The sequence below is a fragment of the Montipora foliosa genome, chromosome 9 (assembly GCF_036669935.1).
Source record: "Montipora foliosa isolate CH-2021 chromosome 9, ASM3666993v2, whole genome shotgun sequence".
NCBI classification, from domain to species: domain Eukaryota; kingdom Metazoa; phylum Cnidaria; class Anthozoa; order Scleractinia; family Acroporidae; genus Montipora; species Montipora foliosa.
Window position 1 is genome coordinate 33196386 of NC_090877.1, and position 17500 is coordinate 33213885.

At 38.3% G+C, this 17500-nt stretch overlaps 1 protein-coding gene across 2 annotated transcripts in view; it reads right to left on the reverse strand.

Annotated features, from left to right (window-relative positions):
- LOC137969419 (ankyrin repeat and sterile alpha motif domain-containing protein 1B-like) overlaps positions 1–16136 on the reverse strand; it is a 53404-nt gene extending 37268 nt beyond the window's left edge. The window contains exons 1-16 of one of the 2 annotated variants that reach the window (XM_068815635.1): positions 15664–16136; positions 15504–15587; positions 15060–15118; positions 12968–13065; positions 11810–11884; positions 10741–10821; positions 10264–10410; positions 9539–9614; positions 8817–8918; positions 7539–7586; positions 6540–6595; positions 5329–5413; positions 3948–4018; positions 2748–2784; positions 2025–2540; positions 1515–1894 (exon numbers count right to left, since the gene is read on the reverse strand). In XM_068815635.1, coding sequence (XP_068671736.1) covers positions 1515–1894; positions 2025–2540; positions 2748–2784; positions 3948–4018; positions 5329–5413; positions 6540–6595; positions 7539–7586; positions 8817–8918; positions 9539–9614; positions 10264–10410; positions 10741–10821; positions 11810–11884; positions 12968–13065; positions 15060–15118; positions 15504–15587; positions 15664–15764 — 2016 coding nt within the window. In that variant the 5' untranslated portion in view covers positions 15765–16136. The remainder of the gene's footprint in view (positions 1–1514; positions 1895–2024; positions 2541–2747; positions 2785–3947; positions 4019–5328; positions 5414–6539; positions 6596–7538; positions 7587–8816; positions 8919–9538; positions 9615–10263; positions 10411–10740; positions 10822–11809; positions 11885–12967; positions 13066–15059; positions 15119–15503; positions 15588–15663) is intronic. The other variant, XM_068815634.1, reaches the window with a different exon arrangement.
- Positions 16137–17500: the final 1364 nt, after the last annotated feature.

The following is a 17500-nucleotide window of genomic DNA, read 5'->3' on the forward strand; positions in this document are numbered from 1 at the left end:
GCGCGAAATATCGCGTTCGCCCCGCTTGGCTCATAAAGCGCCTGTCATGCAGGCTAGCGAACTCCCCACTGATAACGTGAGGGGCCTGGGGCCCGTTTCTCGAAAGTCCCGAAACTTTACGGGCCATTTTCGGGTGTCACAGTTCCCTTTGTATCTCAAGAACGGAGAGGATTTATGTCGTCAAACTTCAAAGTCATTTTTCTTTTTCTTACCTTGAAAACATGTCAAAAGATCGGCTTTCCAAAACAAGCGGTTGACAGTTTTACAAATGGCTTTTCGGGCCCGAAAAGTTATCGGGACTTTCGAGAAACAGACCCCAGGGGGCCGTTTCTCAAAAGTCCCAACAACATTTACGGCCGGAAAACCCATTTTTGGAACTGCTATCCCCTTAGCCTTTTGTTATGTTTTCAAGACTACTAAAAGTAAAACGATTATGAAAATTGATGACAATTACCTCTTACGATACACAGGTAAATGTGAAACACGAAAAGTTCCAGGACTTTCGAAGAACGAACCCCATACCACTGCGAATAGTGTCCAGGGGCCCGTTTCTCGAAAGTCCCGAAACTTTACGGGCCATTTTCGGGTGTCACAATTCCCTTTGTAACTCAAGAGCGGAAAGCATTTACCTTAAAACATGTTAAGAGATCGGCTTTCCAAAACAAGCAGTTGGCAATTTCACAGATGGCTTTTCGGGCCCGAAAAGTTTTCGGGACTTTCGAGAAACGGGCCCAAGGTTGTTTTTAAACGTCCCTAAACGAACAACGCTTCTAAGACGAGGCGTACGGTTTCTCCCCCGAGAAGACTTGAAAACTAACCATCTACAGACCTACGTCATAACAAAGGAAGCACTGTCTCGTCAGTTATTTTCAGACCCAGAGTATTGGTATGGTTTAGTTAACACTACGACTTCGACTAATTAAGCCGTCGGGTCGGCGGAAATCCATGACTAAAAATGTTTACCCTTGTGAAATAAAGACTCCTTCCCTCCCTCCCTCACTCACTCATTCCCTCCCTCCCTCCCTCACTCACTCACTCATTCCCTCCCTCCCTCACTCACTCATTCCCTCCCTCCTTCCCTCCCACTCATTCATTCCTTCCCTCCCCCTCTCTCTCACTCACTCACTCATTCCCTCCCTACATCCCTCCCTCACTCCCTCCCTCCCTCCCTCCCTCCCTCCCTCTCTCACTCTCTCACTCACTCACTCACTCTTTCACTCACTCCCTCCCTCCCTCCTTCCCTCCCTCACTACTAAAACACATTGTATATGACGTGAGCCAAGATGAAGTGGTTACAACAGCGTATACGATACATTAAAATGTGCTTAAGATTCTTCTCGCGCTGTCACTGACCACGAGGTTGGCCTCTTTTTCCTTCCAGTGGCATGAGATGTTGTTGGGTTTAAATAGTTTCAGTGACCCCAGCAGCAGTATAGTGGTAATATGGCTCGGGACCCCAGTAACAGTATCGGAGTAGCTTCGGCCATTATAATAACCATGCCAGGGCACTTTACCTGCGTTGCTTGACTTGAACCGGGGACAACATCGTATGACGGTGCTTCAAGGGTAGCCTTCCGTGCTGGAAAAGAAACTAAATCGTAGTCAGATCTTCGCAGACTTTCTCGCTGGGGTGTCAAAATACTGGTATTTTCATAAAAGTCGGACGATTGACCAAGTGAAGACCTGGACGGTGTGGTATCAGAGCCCTCTTGGCCATTGCCTTTACCGCGCAGTGTCAGTGATGGTGGAACTTCATAGACACTCGGTCGTGGTGAAGAGACAGGTCGTGGCTGTGGTTGCACAAAGTCATAAGTTTCAAGCTGAGGCTGAGAGCTTTGTGTTTTGCGAGGCTGTTCAACGAAGAAGTAACTTGAATTCTCTCCACCGGCCACATCTTTTTACAAAAAAGAAAAAGATTGAAAAAGGCAAATACTGAGTTAAGAAATACCGTTGCTTCAACTTGAAATTTGGGTCTCTTCGATGCAAAAACCTAGCAAGAATTTCTTCGTTTTGTGAATAAATACCTGATCTGGGAATTCGTTCACCTCCTTCTTCATTCGTTGTCTGGGTACCAGGAAATTTTTTTACATGATTAAAGTTTTCAGACTCTTTATTGGCCTCATCATAGGTACCGCTTCCAGGCCATACTGGACACTGTGGCTTGGCAGTAGGCATTGGGGTAGGTTCACCGCCTTCTCCAATTGGGACTCCAACTCTAGAGTAATCATCAAATGCAGACTGTGGAGGGGTAAGATTTCTAGAAGGAACAGAACTCTCTCCTGGTGGTCTAACAAGGGCATAAGTGCTGTCAGGACGTGAGACACCTGCATCTTTTACAGGATAACCAAGGAGAGCATATCCTCCTTGGATATCCTCCGGGGTAAGTAGACGTGGTGGCCCTGTGGAAGGCTCCTCAGCAGGCCCAAGAAGTGCATAGCCTTCGACACTGACTGATGACTGTTTGTTATTAGAAGATCTACACGTGTCTTTTGCCTCGTCATATATTGTCCAATCAACAGGAAATGATGGTGAAGTTGCTTCTAAAAAAGAGAAAATAATAAAATAACCCTACTTTAATTCAGCAAATGTTCTGGTTAGATTCTGCAGGCTAGCTGTGGGTTTGACACCCAAATTGACCTTGTACGTGAACCTGATATTGCCATGGGAACACCAAGGTAAACAATAAATCTTACTGAAAAAAAAACATTGTACTTAGACAGGAAAGACATTCACAGCTGCCAACGAACCTTTTGGGGGAGGCACTGTGTCATAACTGGGTTGACTCTATAAAAGAACAAAAAAGATCAGTTTCCTTAATCCAAACCCATTAACACTTCAATAAACACATAATAGAGCCACTTCGATAAACACATTTTCAGAGCCATAAATCCACATGGATGAGATCGTTGGTGATAAACTCTGGGCTGGTTTTTGCTAGAGACATAGGCAAACTCAGGGCACCTTCTTTTGGGACTATTCCGGAACAGGGAATACTCCGAACAGCCGGTAATTGTGGAATAGTCCCGAAAGAATGCGCCCTCAGTATCACCTTGATTATTAGTATCTTATGTTGGAACAACAGACAATAGCCTTTCATTGCCTCCAAATTTCTGACTTTCATTTGTTGTAAGCCCTACCTGGGGTGATAGAGGTGAAGATACACACTCAAGTGAAGAAAACGTTGTGCCCTAGGGATCCCCATGCCGCTAACTACAAATCACCTCATTAATCGTCTAAATAACCTGTGTGGCGGCTCTGAGGGTGTAATGGTTTAGCATGCCCGACTAGTAACCAGTGAGAGGTGGGTTCGAGTCCCGCTTAGGGCAAAAAACCAATTTTTTGGATGAGTGTGTCGGAAGGTAAAAATGCACAGTGTGTGTTTCTCTCTTCCTTTAAGTCTAGAGCAAGGATCACTTCTCTCTTTCATGTACAACCCACACTTCAAATATAATATACCGGTACATTTATTTCATTCATCAGTCCTTTCACAACAACACATGAGCCCAACAAATTGACCTGCTCCCAACTGAGTGGCTTCATAGCTCAGTTGGTTGAGCATTGCATTGGGTTTGAATCCCTTTAAAGCCTTCTGAATTATAAGAGACAATAGCTTATATATTGTCCACATAAGTGCAACGATCACCTCTATCTTTCATTTACAGTGTATAACAGCTGCACTTCATATATACATTCAATTCAATAGCAATAAGTTAATGACTCCATTTATGTTGCATAATTTCTTGTGCTTTTGCTCGGGTTGCAAGGGAAAAGCCACCCTTGATCTTTGGCTAAAACCATGCAATTCATAATAATAAAACATTGTATTGTCTTGGTAGTTGACCCATATGGGGGCATTTTGCTTTAAATAGTTCAGCCGAATTTATAATATATGCTGTCTTTAAACAAGCAATAACTATAAATTATTTCAAATAAACATGTCAGTTTACCAAAGACGATTCCCTTGATCTTGGAACTGTGTCGTACGTCCCAGACCTTCGGAGAAGCTTTGAATCCATGTCTGAAAACATACATTGTAAAGATGCATATGTTTTACATAATCCTGTGTTAAGAACTCTTAAGCTAACTTTGAATTATCTCTGACTACCAATGGCAAGGGAACATACCATCAACGAATCATTAAATAATTTACAACTAATTTTGTAAGATATTGCAGGGCATTATGTCATAAAACCAAAGACTCAAAGCACTTTTAAACAGTTTGTGGAGGACTTTGACTACTCCACTTATAACAAATCCCTTCATTCATGCAAACATCAAGGTGATTTCCCATCAATCTTCACAAAATGCCATCCAAAGCTCTATTCCCATAATCAGCATCTTGAGCTCTCCTACACATCCACTCCAATATCTAATTCCACTACATTATCAATTTGTAGATTTTTTCCTTCTTCTCCTGTTTGCATTATGGCAGTCAAAGCAAACTTATTGGGAATTTAAGGACGGTGCCTACTATTGTTACTGCGCATACGTTCTGCGCATCTCGAGATACTCGGATTTCCTATCGGTGATGCTTACTATTACAGGGATATTTTTGCGCGGTTTAAAACTATCCGGAGAACGTACATCTTAGTAAGTACTCTTGGCATCCAAAAAGAAAATTAGGGGTAACCATGCATTTTTGAGAGATAATTAAGCTTCAATTTGAGAAAGAACTTCATACATTGCTTTGTATTTTAAAGCTTTTTACAAATATTATTCATGAATTATCTTTGAAAAATGCGTGGTTAGCCCAAATTTTCTTTTTGGATTTCAATAACACTTGTTAAGATCTCCTTTTCCTGCATAATCACACATCGGGGAAAAAATATCTTTAATTAGTAGGCACCGTCCTTAATAGAAGAGCATAGTCCTCAAGAAAAGATACTGTTACAGTAAGACAAATATGCAAAAAGATAGGGTTGATGGTTCATAGCCCTGTAAAAGTCTAAACATTAGCAGATACAGTAAAGTTACAATAGCCAAGTTTTCTCCTTGGTTACTCAACCATTTCCCTCCAATAGTGACCCAAATTTTACTGTCTAATGGCCAATGTCATAGGAAGCCAGTTTGGAAAAGAGAGAGAAGACAAAATCTACAATAGTTAAAAAATTCTGTCGCTTTTCACCATTGCCAGCAGAGGTCAGTTCAGTGGTAAGAGAGTTACTTCATCAGAGCATTTGAAATAGTAGCCAGATAATTCTCCAATCCCTAAAGACTGAAGAACAACTTGGCCGAATTCAGGAACTTTAAAACAAAAGTCTGATGCCCAACTGTATCAACTGGTTGGTGGTTGTTCAACCCAGCCAGTCTCCTTTGGTTAAAACTCACCTTTGTAATATGGCAATGGATTTGGTACACTGTCATAACTCAAGTTCCTCTGGTATATTGCTGACGCGGGACGAACACCATAGCCCTAGAAATTAATATCAAACCAAAACGAGCAGTAACACTAACGCTGCAATGTTCATCAACAATAGTTTTACATTATGGTAAGGGTCAGTGTACCTCTAAAAATCCTGATAAAAATGTTATTAGTAGCATTAAATTTTCAATCTCACAACTTGTAGCACTGTAACTGGCATTCAATCTCGGTTATCAGCTAATACATCATGTGATCTAGTTGTAAGGAAACTGATTGTGCCAGTCATTTTGTAAAACTGAGAAACAACTTCCGGCCACTTTGGAAAAGTGAAACAGTTCATAATATAATTAACAATTATTCCATGAGCGCGTGTTGGATATGAGATGATAGACAGCCAACAAGGCACGTAGCGCCGAATTGGCTATAATCATCTCATATCCAACAAGCACGAGTGGAATGATTGTTTTATTAAAAACGCCCCCAAAATATAGAAAACTAGACTACAATAAAAATAAAAAGGCCCAAAAAATCACGCCATATGCTTGCCGTGTTTGTAGATCATGGTATAAAAAATGGCTCATAACCCATGATCGCCTAGCCAATCAAAACTCTCGAATTGCATTATTCAATGATCCAGTTTTTAATAATAAACAATATTATTCTGTTGGTGAATACTTATTGGATATGAAATTGGTTATTGCCAACTTTAGTATACATAGGTGATTATTGAAAATTCTCTGCACTGATTCGTTGCACTTGAGGTGATTATTACACGATAATCACCTTTAAAAGTGTTTTTTTTTTCAAAATGGCCACAAGCCATTTAGTCAAGGTGACAGACGAAGAAATGAATTATTAAAAAAATTGACATTTTTCAATTATAATCAACTATGTACATCTAATTATACTAAAACAAGTGAAAATTGGTGAATAATTGTTACTGGTAAATATTCAATACACACTCATGGAAATCAACAATCGTGTCAAAATTGTGACAACGACCATTCTAGACTATAATAATTTAGATGCAAAATACTTCATGTAAATGCACTACAACATATACATATGCCACTTATAATAGCTTGCATGTGGCTTGCCCAAATCTCTTGCCCAAGCATAGTGTACAAGGTCTATCTATAGGGATTAAGAGTATTTAAAATGTTTATTTCTTACTCACTGGAATTGAGCCTGTTTTTAGAACCCCTGAATGCAATTTTCTTGAAGGAGGAAATTCTAACAAAGGATTCAAAACCAAAAGCAAATTAATGATTTATAACTACTTAAATTTAATCACGAGTGAGGTCTTCGTGGTAAAATCTCAAACTAATGCCTTGCCAAACTACATGTAATGACCAGGCTATATAAAGGTCCCTAAAGCAAGGCCAGGGTACTTTGAGATTTTCCCGTAAAGATTGAATGCTCAAGGTTAATAAGTCGCCTGGCACTTGATTCAAGTGGAAGGGATCACCTCAAATCCAGTAATACGAGTGCTTTTTAGTTCATTCATTGTTTGAAAACCTAGAAGTTAACTAAAACATCTCCTGTCAACAAATAAAAGGTATATTTACTTTTAAGATAAATAATTACAAAATGGCAAGGCAATCTTACAAATCAACTTCCCAGCTTAAATGTCAACAAAGACAAAATTACCAATTGAAATGGATTAACTTTAATCAAAATTGATAAATTCGAAATAGGCCTGTGTGAGTTATTTAGTAAATACATCAATCCCTTCAGGTGGCTGGTATGTCTGCTGATAATGTCCACAGCCAAGAGAGGAGAAATTTTGAGGGCATATTATCAGCCGACACACCAGCCGAGCCAGAAGGGTCCAGTTTATCTATTTTATAACGTTCCCATTAATTTTGATATCACACAAAAACTGCTTGTAAAAAGCCAGTATTATTCTGATGCTGAACGTGTGCAATGGGTGTAAACAAGTGCATTTGATTGGTTGAATTAACTTTGACTGTGCTCATTTCTCAACTCCTACACTAGGGCAAAAGGATTTGATCACAGAAAAAACAAATTTACAATACAATGTATTTGTCATTGGCATCTGTCACAGGATAGTTAAAAAAAACAATAAATAAAAGTCTGAGCGTAATGTTTAATGTCAAAAGATTGCATGCATGCTTCAAGTATCTGCAAGGGACTTCAGGCAAACTTTACTCACCAGTAAACTGTCGTTTTAAGGTTGATGTAGGTTCCTTTAGGCTGGAGGCTAGTTTAAGCGGCAATTGAGAAAATTATACATATGACGGAAGATAACATAATTATAATTATGATCAATGACTATTAATAAAGTAATTGATTCTGAGTAATTCAACTGTCAACTGAAAGACCTTTGAAGAGATTATAATAATTTTTTCAATCGTCACTTGGGAAAAGAGAAGAGTTTTCATATCCTACTACTAATTTAAAAATAAAAACAGAAAAGGCTTGTGAACAAGTTAATAACTTTTCAGGACTTAAGTTTTAACAACTCTTCAAATCCGCATTAGAGTCTCTGGTTTCAGCTGTTTGTACATATATACTGATTGGCTTCTTATAAAGTGCCTATGAAGTGAAAAATATCTTTAAATTTGCTTATTTACCGACCTTTAAAAATTATGAAAAATGGAGTTATCTACTTTGGAATACCTTCTCTTGTTTCCAAGATATTCAAGTTTTTGTTCAAAAATTGATGACGTAAAAAACTGTACACACGCATGCCCGTAATAAATCCCAAAATTGAGAGTATCTCCGAAAATATTGGATGCGTGTTGTTCAAACTTGGCACCATGCAGTAACGTACATCAGATAAGGCACAAATTGACACCCATTAAGATGTTGCCATGGCAACCACATGAACCAAATTATTTTGAACAGACAAGTATAGGCAGATGGTCAGACTTAAAACACATGAGCTACCCATTAAATGCTCCACATCTCTGTATAAGCTTAAAGAGAGTGAACATGCAAAAGAAAATGGTTGCCATGGCAAAAGCTGAGCGGGTATCACTTTGTGCCTTACTTGATGTAAATTACCACTCCCAACCAATATTTTGGAGATATTCTCAATTTTGTGATTTATTGCAGTTGTGTGTACTGTTTATTATGTCATCAATTTTTGAACTAAAGCTTATTAATAAATATCTCTTAGTGGAACGAAAGATGGAAACAAAACCATATCGGAATTTCTTTTCTTAAAACAATAATTATGCAACCTTCCCCACACATACTTCATCCATTAATATAAATTTCACAATTACCTCAACCACCCACTGTACCATTTCTTTACTACAAGCAAATCTGGGTATTGTCCCTGGTGTATCATTACTACACTACAGGTTTTAATGGCAATATCACTTTCATAAAAAATGACAAAGATATCGATAAATAAATTTCTCTCTCACAGACTCTGTGATGCCAGTTGTACAATGAAAAACTTTCTTAAGCCAGATAAACATACCATAGATAAGATCCCTGATCTCTATTGCCTTAGTGGATGGGTGTGAGGCCAACAGATCTAGCACTGTTTTGTTTCTGCTATCTACAACTGTGACGTCAATCCCTAAAATTTTAAAAGTTGCAATAATATCTAAAGGTGCACGCTTCTGGGACTTCTTGGAATAGGAACAGAAGGAATACAGGAATACAGGAATACATGCATTTTGTCTACCTATTTTTTGGGATCACTCAACATTTTCATTGTTGGCAAGGACAGAACAAATTTTAAACGTTCTTTTTTTATTGTCCGCTCAAGCTTAAAGTGCACCACCACCCCCCCCCCCCCCAAAAAAAAAAAAAAAAAAACAATTGCGTTCATAACTGTGAGGATCATAGCTTCACTTCATAATATTATTGTACAGTTGTCTACGGTCAATGGAACTTGGAGTTCGAAGTTAATGAAGATCAATACCTGTATGGCCATGAAAGACTGTAAGCCTGCTTTGCATTATGAACTGCTTAACTTAATCTTTAACTGAAGTAATTGTAACAGTGTAAAACTAATTAATTTAAAAATAGTAGTGAAAAAGGGTACCTGCTTGTCGTCACACTTTTGTTGCGTGCATATATCATACTCAGGAGTTCTTTTCATTTATGTTTTGTTCACACACATTTCTTGGTTATTCCAACAGTTACCCTACACATAACATAATACATCTTAAAATTTAATTTATGTAAACTCACCACACTGAAGAAGAAGATTAACAACATCTGCTTTGCCAAACAAGGCAGCTTCATGAAGAGCTGTACCTGTCGAACACTGGATAAAAAAGATTGTTATGAAAATATGTTGATGGTAAGAATTTAAAATCTCTGAACACGAACATTGCTCACTTAGATTATAGCTGGAGAGCTAACTATGGTTGCATGACGTATAGCTTTTGAAATAAATATCTCAGATACAGCCTAATTTGTTCCTTTAATCTCTAACTACTTTTACTTTATTCTGATCCATATTGCTATAGCAATATTATTTTCTCAAGAATGTGCTAGCAGGTTTTTCAAGAATCTGAACATGTAGGTTATATGCATTACTTGCATGTTGACCAAGAGCACCAATGCTGATTATTGCTTTGTTTGCACAAGTACATTGTACATTTTTGTCGTCTGGAGAGAGATTAATATGGGTTTCAATAATAGCACATTGGCCACTTGATTTTTCTAAAACAATGTGCAAAAAACACAAAATTGCTGAATTAGGTTCTTGTGAGACTCAGAGGGTCAAGGGCCTCAGCACTAATCCACTTGCTTCTTCCAGATGTCACAAAAACCGCAATCATAATTATAATAATTGTATTAACACTGACCTAAAGTAGACCACTTAGTACGGTAAATAAAGTAGTTTAAGTTTACCGTTTTCGTATGTCACAAAAGAGGAAATGAAAGGGTAGTAAAAAAGAACAACTTACTGTTAAATTAACATCCATTCCACAGCTAAGAAAGTATGAGACCACATTCATGTGGCCATTTTTAGCAGCAAGATGAAGTGGTGTGTGTGCACTGACCACATTTACATCTTCAAGAAGTGTGGGATAGTAAGTTAGGAGCTGTTTGACCTGAAATTAAATGAATATCAAATCAACTACAGCCCAGACAAAATGGTTTTTAGTAGTAGGCAAGATGGCTTGAGAAGTACAGTGTAGGCATCTAGCCCTAAGTTGCCTGGTACGTTGGGGGGTTCGAGGCATGCTCCCCCCGAAATATTTCAAATGGCTCATCTGGTGCATTTTAGGGGTATCCTCAGCCCCTCTTTTTCAGCTTAGAGACTGATACAGTTTAACACTCAAAGTACACATGATGATGGCTTTCAATTCCTAGAGTTGTACAATTTGGAACACTATGAAAGTGCAGATTGACAATCAGGTGGTTTTGAATAAGTTACATACAGTTTCCATTCTTCCATACTGAGCTGCCAAGTCAAGAGGTGATTCTTGTCGACTGTTGCGTATGGAGGGGTCAGCATGATTCTAGGTAAAACAAAAAAGTATAGATGGTTACTAAAGGAAGGTAGCAAAATACATTATTGGTACTAACAGTCCTTTAGAAGCTAGACAGGTCATATGATTGTGTGCTTTTGCTTAGGTTTGTCCAGAAAACCACATGAGGTACACACCTCTTTTGTCCTTTTACCATTTTCAACTTCAACTTTACCTGTGTCTTATAATAAGAGTGTGAAATGTCACTAACTTTTCCTTGTATAAGATTTTCCTAAAGGTGCTGTTATGCTGTACAATTTTTTGTATGTCTAACTTGTCTTGCAAAGCCATTTCTACCAAACGTTCTCACAATACGAAACAAGTTGTTTTATGAGTGTTACACTGAGCAACGTTTCATGCCACTTGTCTTCGATGAGCACGTGAGGTTAACGAAAAATTTCCATTGGTTGGTGCCACAACCCTCTGCAACACAAGTTGCAGGACAGATGTTACACTGGGCAATGCTTAAAAAATTCATTGCAACTGTTGCAGAAAGTAGAACTCAATTCTACTTTCTGCAACCATTTCTGCAACTTGTCTTGCAACATTTTTGGCCGTTGCAAGGTATGTTACATTTGGCAATGATTCCTGCAACTTGTCTTGCAATGGTGTTGCGAGACAAGTTGAATGAAAAATTGCACAGTGTAACAGCGCCATAAAACCCCAAAAATACCATCATGATGACATTTATTACAGTTTAGCCTACATCTTATAGACCTCTTTCATAATGGCGGCCAAATAAAATATTCTTTTGTTTTAATGCTAATAAGCCTCACTAGCCTCGCTAAGACGAGCAAATTTCAAAAGAATTTTTCCTTCAAAGTGAGGGCAGTAGGTCTAATTAACATAAAGACAAAAGAATGTAAAAGTGGTCGCCATTTATGAAAGTGGTGTATTACACAGAATTCAGGTCAAATTACCACTTCAATCTGTTCCTTTCTGAATAGACTCTGACAAAATAAAACATGTTACTACACACCTCAAGAAGTACAGCTACAACAAGGCTGAATCCAAACTGAGCAGCAGAATGTAAGGCAGTGTCTTCAGTCCCATTCTTTGGGATAAAAAAAAAGAATGTTCAGTGCGTGTACTCAACCTTATGATAATAGTAATATAATAATTATAATTACATGAACTAAAGTATTTTTTTACAAAAAAGGGAAACCACAGTTAAACTACGATATGGCTTAACTGAGAAAACATCTAAGTGCACATTAGATTTCACATAAATTTTCCAAACTTGGTTACAGAATGTGCCAGAATGTGCAAAGACTATCAGAGACGGAAACAATCCAAGAACAAAGGCATCCAAGTCTATTAATTTTTGTGTAATTTGGCATGTATTATTGACTTTAGCTCAGGCATGCATATGCAGTGCTCGAAATTAGTGGTCATCTGATCCTCTCTGACGACCAGATAGTTTACCCTACAACCACTTTTTGGTACAATAAAAAGCCTGATTACCCGAGGAAAAAACAAACTGACAACCAAGCTAAAAATAAGAAAATGAATTCAGTTTTCTGTTGTAAACATCCCAATAGTAGTGTCAAGTTAACAATAAATAATTACTTTGCTGCAACTGAGCATTTTCCTATGTTTTGAATATCTGTACATGTGTAGCTTTTACAAAACATTAATGTCAGCAACAATGTAGGAAAATGCCAGAGACAATATCACAAGACATTGAAGACGCCAAAACTTAACCCAGACCTCAGAGGCACACTAAGAACTATGGGATATTCAAGCTCAACTGATTGCATCTTAACATGGCATGCATTAAATTTAATCATAGGGGGTTTTATAACAGGCAACCAAAGATTTTCAGGGTAACGAACTTAATCACAAGTTTGGTTGCCAAGCTTTTGAAACAATGAGTCAAAAACCCATTATTTCCTTTTTTATTTCGAGCAATGCATGTATCACCGTATTTCTTAATGATAATAACAACAGATTGATAAGTTTTAGCAGTGCTGTACAGTGCACAGTTTGAATAATAGCATCAGTAACTGTGGATTCTGTAACAATGTGCAGACATTGCTCCTTTCAGTTTCAAGATTTTCAAATTGCATTCCATTTCTTGTCTTATTAATTTAACTGTTTTCAATGACAGATTAAATCTGTAAGGAAAAAAACTTGCCTGCTCATTGACATTTGCTCGTGATGGCCCAGTGTTAATGAGCACTTTAGCAACATCCGCATTTCCATTCCAGGCAGCCAAGTGAAGTGGGTAATTTCCTGACAAAAAATTATAATTTACACTACAAAACAATAATAGATTTTTAAACAGGAAATAGAGTGGTTTTTGAGGAAATAACAATAATGATAATAATATAAGAATAATAATTCTTGACTTTCTGTGAACAGAACAACCAGCAAGGAGATGGTATTCAAACTGAGCAGGTGTACTGCTTAGTCTTGCCCCCACACCTGGCCCAGGTTGCTCGAAGCCTGGTTAGCACTAACCAGCGTTAAATACCATGGAAACCTGTAGGTTTCAATACTTCTTAACCAACAGTTAGCACTAACCAGGCCCCTGGGGTTTAGAGACTTAACATCCCCTGGAGGATTAGGGCGATCCCAATGACTGCAGAGGCCTGCATTCCTCCCAACACGTCATAATAATAATAATAAGAAGAAGAAGAAGAAGAAGAAGAAGAAGGAGAAGAAGAAGAAGAAGAAGAAGAAGAAGAAGGAGAAGAAGAAGAAGAAGAAGAAGAAGAAGAAGAAGAAGAAGGAGAAGAAGAAGAAGAAGAAGGAGAAGAAGAAGAAGAAGAAGAAGAAGAAGAAGAAGAAAATAATAATAATGATGGTGATGATGATGATAATAACTTTATTGCTTCAAGATAATAACAATAATAATAATAATAATAATAATAATAATAATAATAATAATAGTAATAATAATTTTATTGTATTAAGGCTTTAAAGCAGATTAATTACCGTAAACACCTGCAGATAAGCCACAACATGAATTTAGCAGCTCAAATTTTGGAAAAAAAGTATTTGCAAGAAATCAAAAGAAATGCAAAGTTGTGTCTTAGAATTCAAAGTCTTCTTCATTCATTGTTAATCGAATGTAAACTCACTATTAACCCTGAAACAAAAAGTACTTCAAAGTCTTATCCACAATTTTACCACTTTAACATAATGTACATTGTTTCTACCAACTTTGACATATGATTGATCTTTTTCTGGTACAGTATTTGTTGACAGGAATTTCTTCATTCAACACAGTTTTCTATAGATTTTTGCGTTACAACAAGAACATACATGCGGCATGTTCTTAGCTTAGTAACCAGGCATTAGATCGGATGCAAAGATGGAAAACTGGACACTGAAAGCAGCCTTTATCAAATGTTCCCGCAGATAACCTGCACCACTGATTTATAGCGGCGATTTTTGGGGAAAAGGTGCAGCTTATCTGCGGGTGTTAACGGTAAATCAAATCAAATCAAAGCAATTCAAATCAAGTGTTGCTCTTAGATGAGAGTGAGAAACAAGAATATCCAGAGCACCTGGAGCAGAGTGAACCAACAAACTTGACCCACAAATAGCATCAGGTCCAGGTGCTCATTTTAAGGTCATTTTGATGGAAGGCGAGTGCTGTCACCACTCTGCCAACCTCTTACCTTCCTTGCACCAGTCTACTTGTACCAGCTGCTTGTATCCCAGCAGGGAAGCAATTATAAATATGCACAATGGAGAGAGCACTTGCTTCCCACCAATGTGACCCAGGTTTGATTCTCAGACTTGGCATCACACATGGGTTGAGTTTGTTGGTTCTGTCCTCTGCTCTGGAGGTTTTTCTCCAGGTACTGCAGTTTTAAATATGATTTAACCCATTGACTCCCAGGGGTTCCCCATTGACGAGTAAAATCGTCTGGCGTTAGATAGAGTAAAATACTTTTAGGAGTCTGGTCAGTTTGGGCCAGTTTGGGTATCAAAAGGTTACTATGGGTTGATATGATTTCAATTGACTTGTTTTCTGCGCAGTGTCTTTAAATAGTGCCTAAAAGCTAAATCCAGCTGACACTAAAGTTCATAAAGGCCAAGTCCATTAATCTGTATTAATTTAATAATAACAAAAATAATTATTATTGGCTGATTTGACTATACATCAATTTGGATGTGATTTTGATTTTAAGACGGTCATTACTGCATCATGCATGCCATCATAACTGGTGTTTAACTGTAGCTATTTCCGTATCATCTTGTCAATGTAAACTCACCATTGTTATCTGGAATATTTGTTGATGCATCATACTTCAAAAGAAGCTCTGCTGATGACCTGGCAGAAATTAAGTAAATGTATAATTTCAAAATAAAAATAAGCCATTAAGAATTTTATTTTATGTGTATTAATTTTGTTTGCATTTGTTATTTGACCGAATGCTGAACAAACAAAATCTACTTTCAATGAAATCAAGAAACTTGTTCTAGAAACATAACTAACCTTCAGCAAGAATTCCTCAGGTTGTCAAACACTGAGGCTTATTATGAAAGAAAGTAAACTTACTTTGTAATTATAGAGTTAGAACAGACTAATGAGTACGTTCGTCAGGGCGTTCAAAATTCATTATACATCGAGGGAGATCAACCTTAACTTCCTCGCATAACGTAATTTAATAAGCTAACATAACACACCCTGACTATAAGATGCCTGACATTTTTACCTATGGCCATGTAAGGCTGCATAATGCAGAGGAGTGTTCCCAAGCTCGTCTTGGTAGTTCGGGTTTACAGTACGGCTGATAAAACTGCAAGAGAACGGATCGCGTTAGAGCAAAAGTGCAAATCGACACTCTTAATTTCCGGCTATTGCTTTGCGCATACCTCTGAATCCCAGACTTTCTCGACTTGTTGCCGAGAATCTTTTCGATGTGTGCAACATTTCCACTCTTTGCGGCTTGTATGAGATCTTGCTCTTTGCCCATGTTCCTTGGGTGAGATTGGAACTGCCAAACTTCACCCACAAATCAATAGAATCTTGTCAACAGGACTAAAGGCCATGTTGATTGCGCCTGGTTGGTCTCGCACCAGTCTGTGACCGTTTTCATCGCCGATAATTGCGTTATTTGATTAAATATTGGAATAATAAAATTCTAAATCATGATCATCTTTTCAAATAACATTACACGCTTGATAAAATTCAATTTGTCTCAATGATGTCTGGTTCAGTTCCTGCGTTTATTAAAGCGTGGGAGTTGAGATTGAGATTACACCAGGTGATTCCTTGAGCTTCTCAGCCCTCGCATTCTGATTTTTTGACATTCAGCGCTTTCAGGATCCGCTTCTAAAAGATGGCCAAAATACCGAGTATATCTAATTCAATACTTTCCGTGCTTTCAGAGTCGATTTGTAATAGCATGTTAAGCAGAATCTATTAAGCATGATATTAAATCATGTTTGTAACTTCAAAGCGTTGAGATGAAGATTATTGAACTCAAGGGCGTAACCAAGAGAGGTGGTCACGGGCACCCCAGGACCCCCCCCCCCCCCCCCACCCTTTGTAAGCCGTTTTTTACTCAAACGACCTACAATATTCAGGTTGCGAAAACGCGAGTACCCTCTGTTTGACATAGTGTGACCCCCCCTTTGAAAAATCCTGGCTACGCCCATGATTGAACTCCACCCTTGGCCACCCTTCCCCCACAGCCACCCCTCCTTCCGTCCTGACATCTCAAAAAACCCGAAAAAATTTGTAATATGACGTTGCATATGACCTGATTTTAAAAAATGGGTTATATATAGATGAAAAACCGAAACCACTGATCCTGACATTTGCGTCAACTATGTCCAGATCTTGGAAAAGAATGTTAACAAGGGCACAAAAGAATTTTCCCGAAATCGTGGCACTCTAAAAAAGACAAGAATGCAATGAATGAACGGATCGAAGCCATTCCCTTACAGTTGCTGCTAAAGCTAACAAAATTTTTGGTTTACTATAGCGTACTTTTGGGAAATGTTCCGAGGCAATAATAGGCTTGCCACAAGTCGACCTCACGAGAATCCCAGGGGGTGTCTTTGCGAGTGAAACGTAATTTTTCGTACGCGAAGTAGATGCGCGAGCGACGAAGTCGCGAGAGGTCGACCTTCGTCCGCGAGCTATCTACATGGGACGGCCCATGAGACGAAGGACTTTTGAAAGTCTAAGTAAGGCAATAATAACTGGTTATAAAACAATGTTAGGGTTAGAGCGAAGGGTTAGAGCGAAGGGCTAACGCTATAAACGTCAGCTTTTAGAATCTCTGTACGGTGGCCAATTTACATTATCAACTCCGCAGTGGCAACCGAAAATTCAGTTTAAGACTATTTTTTATCTATATCTTTCTATATATATACCTGTTAATCAGATCAGATACAACGTTTTTTAACACATTATATTATCATGATGACTCATCGCCTTTCAAACAAAAATAATTGTATTATACTGCATTTGGGTGCGCACCCCCCCCCCCCCCCCACCCCCTTCCCTACGAGAAAACCTGCGACTTTCTAATACAACTGTTACAACTGGTATTCTGCAAAAAAAACGTCACCAGTCAGCTACGCCATTCCGTAGGGGTGCACCCCCTCCTGAGAAAAATCCTGGATCCTCTCCAGTTTTCTCTCCAGTTTTGTAAAGCCAACTGAGAGGTCGTATTATGTGGTCAGCGGAGCTCTTCAGAAA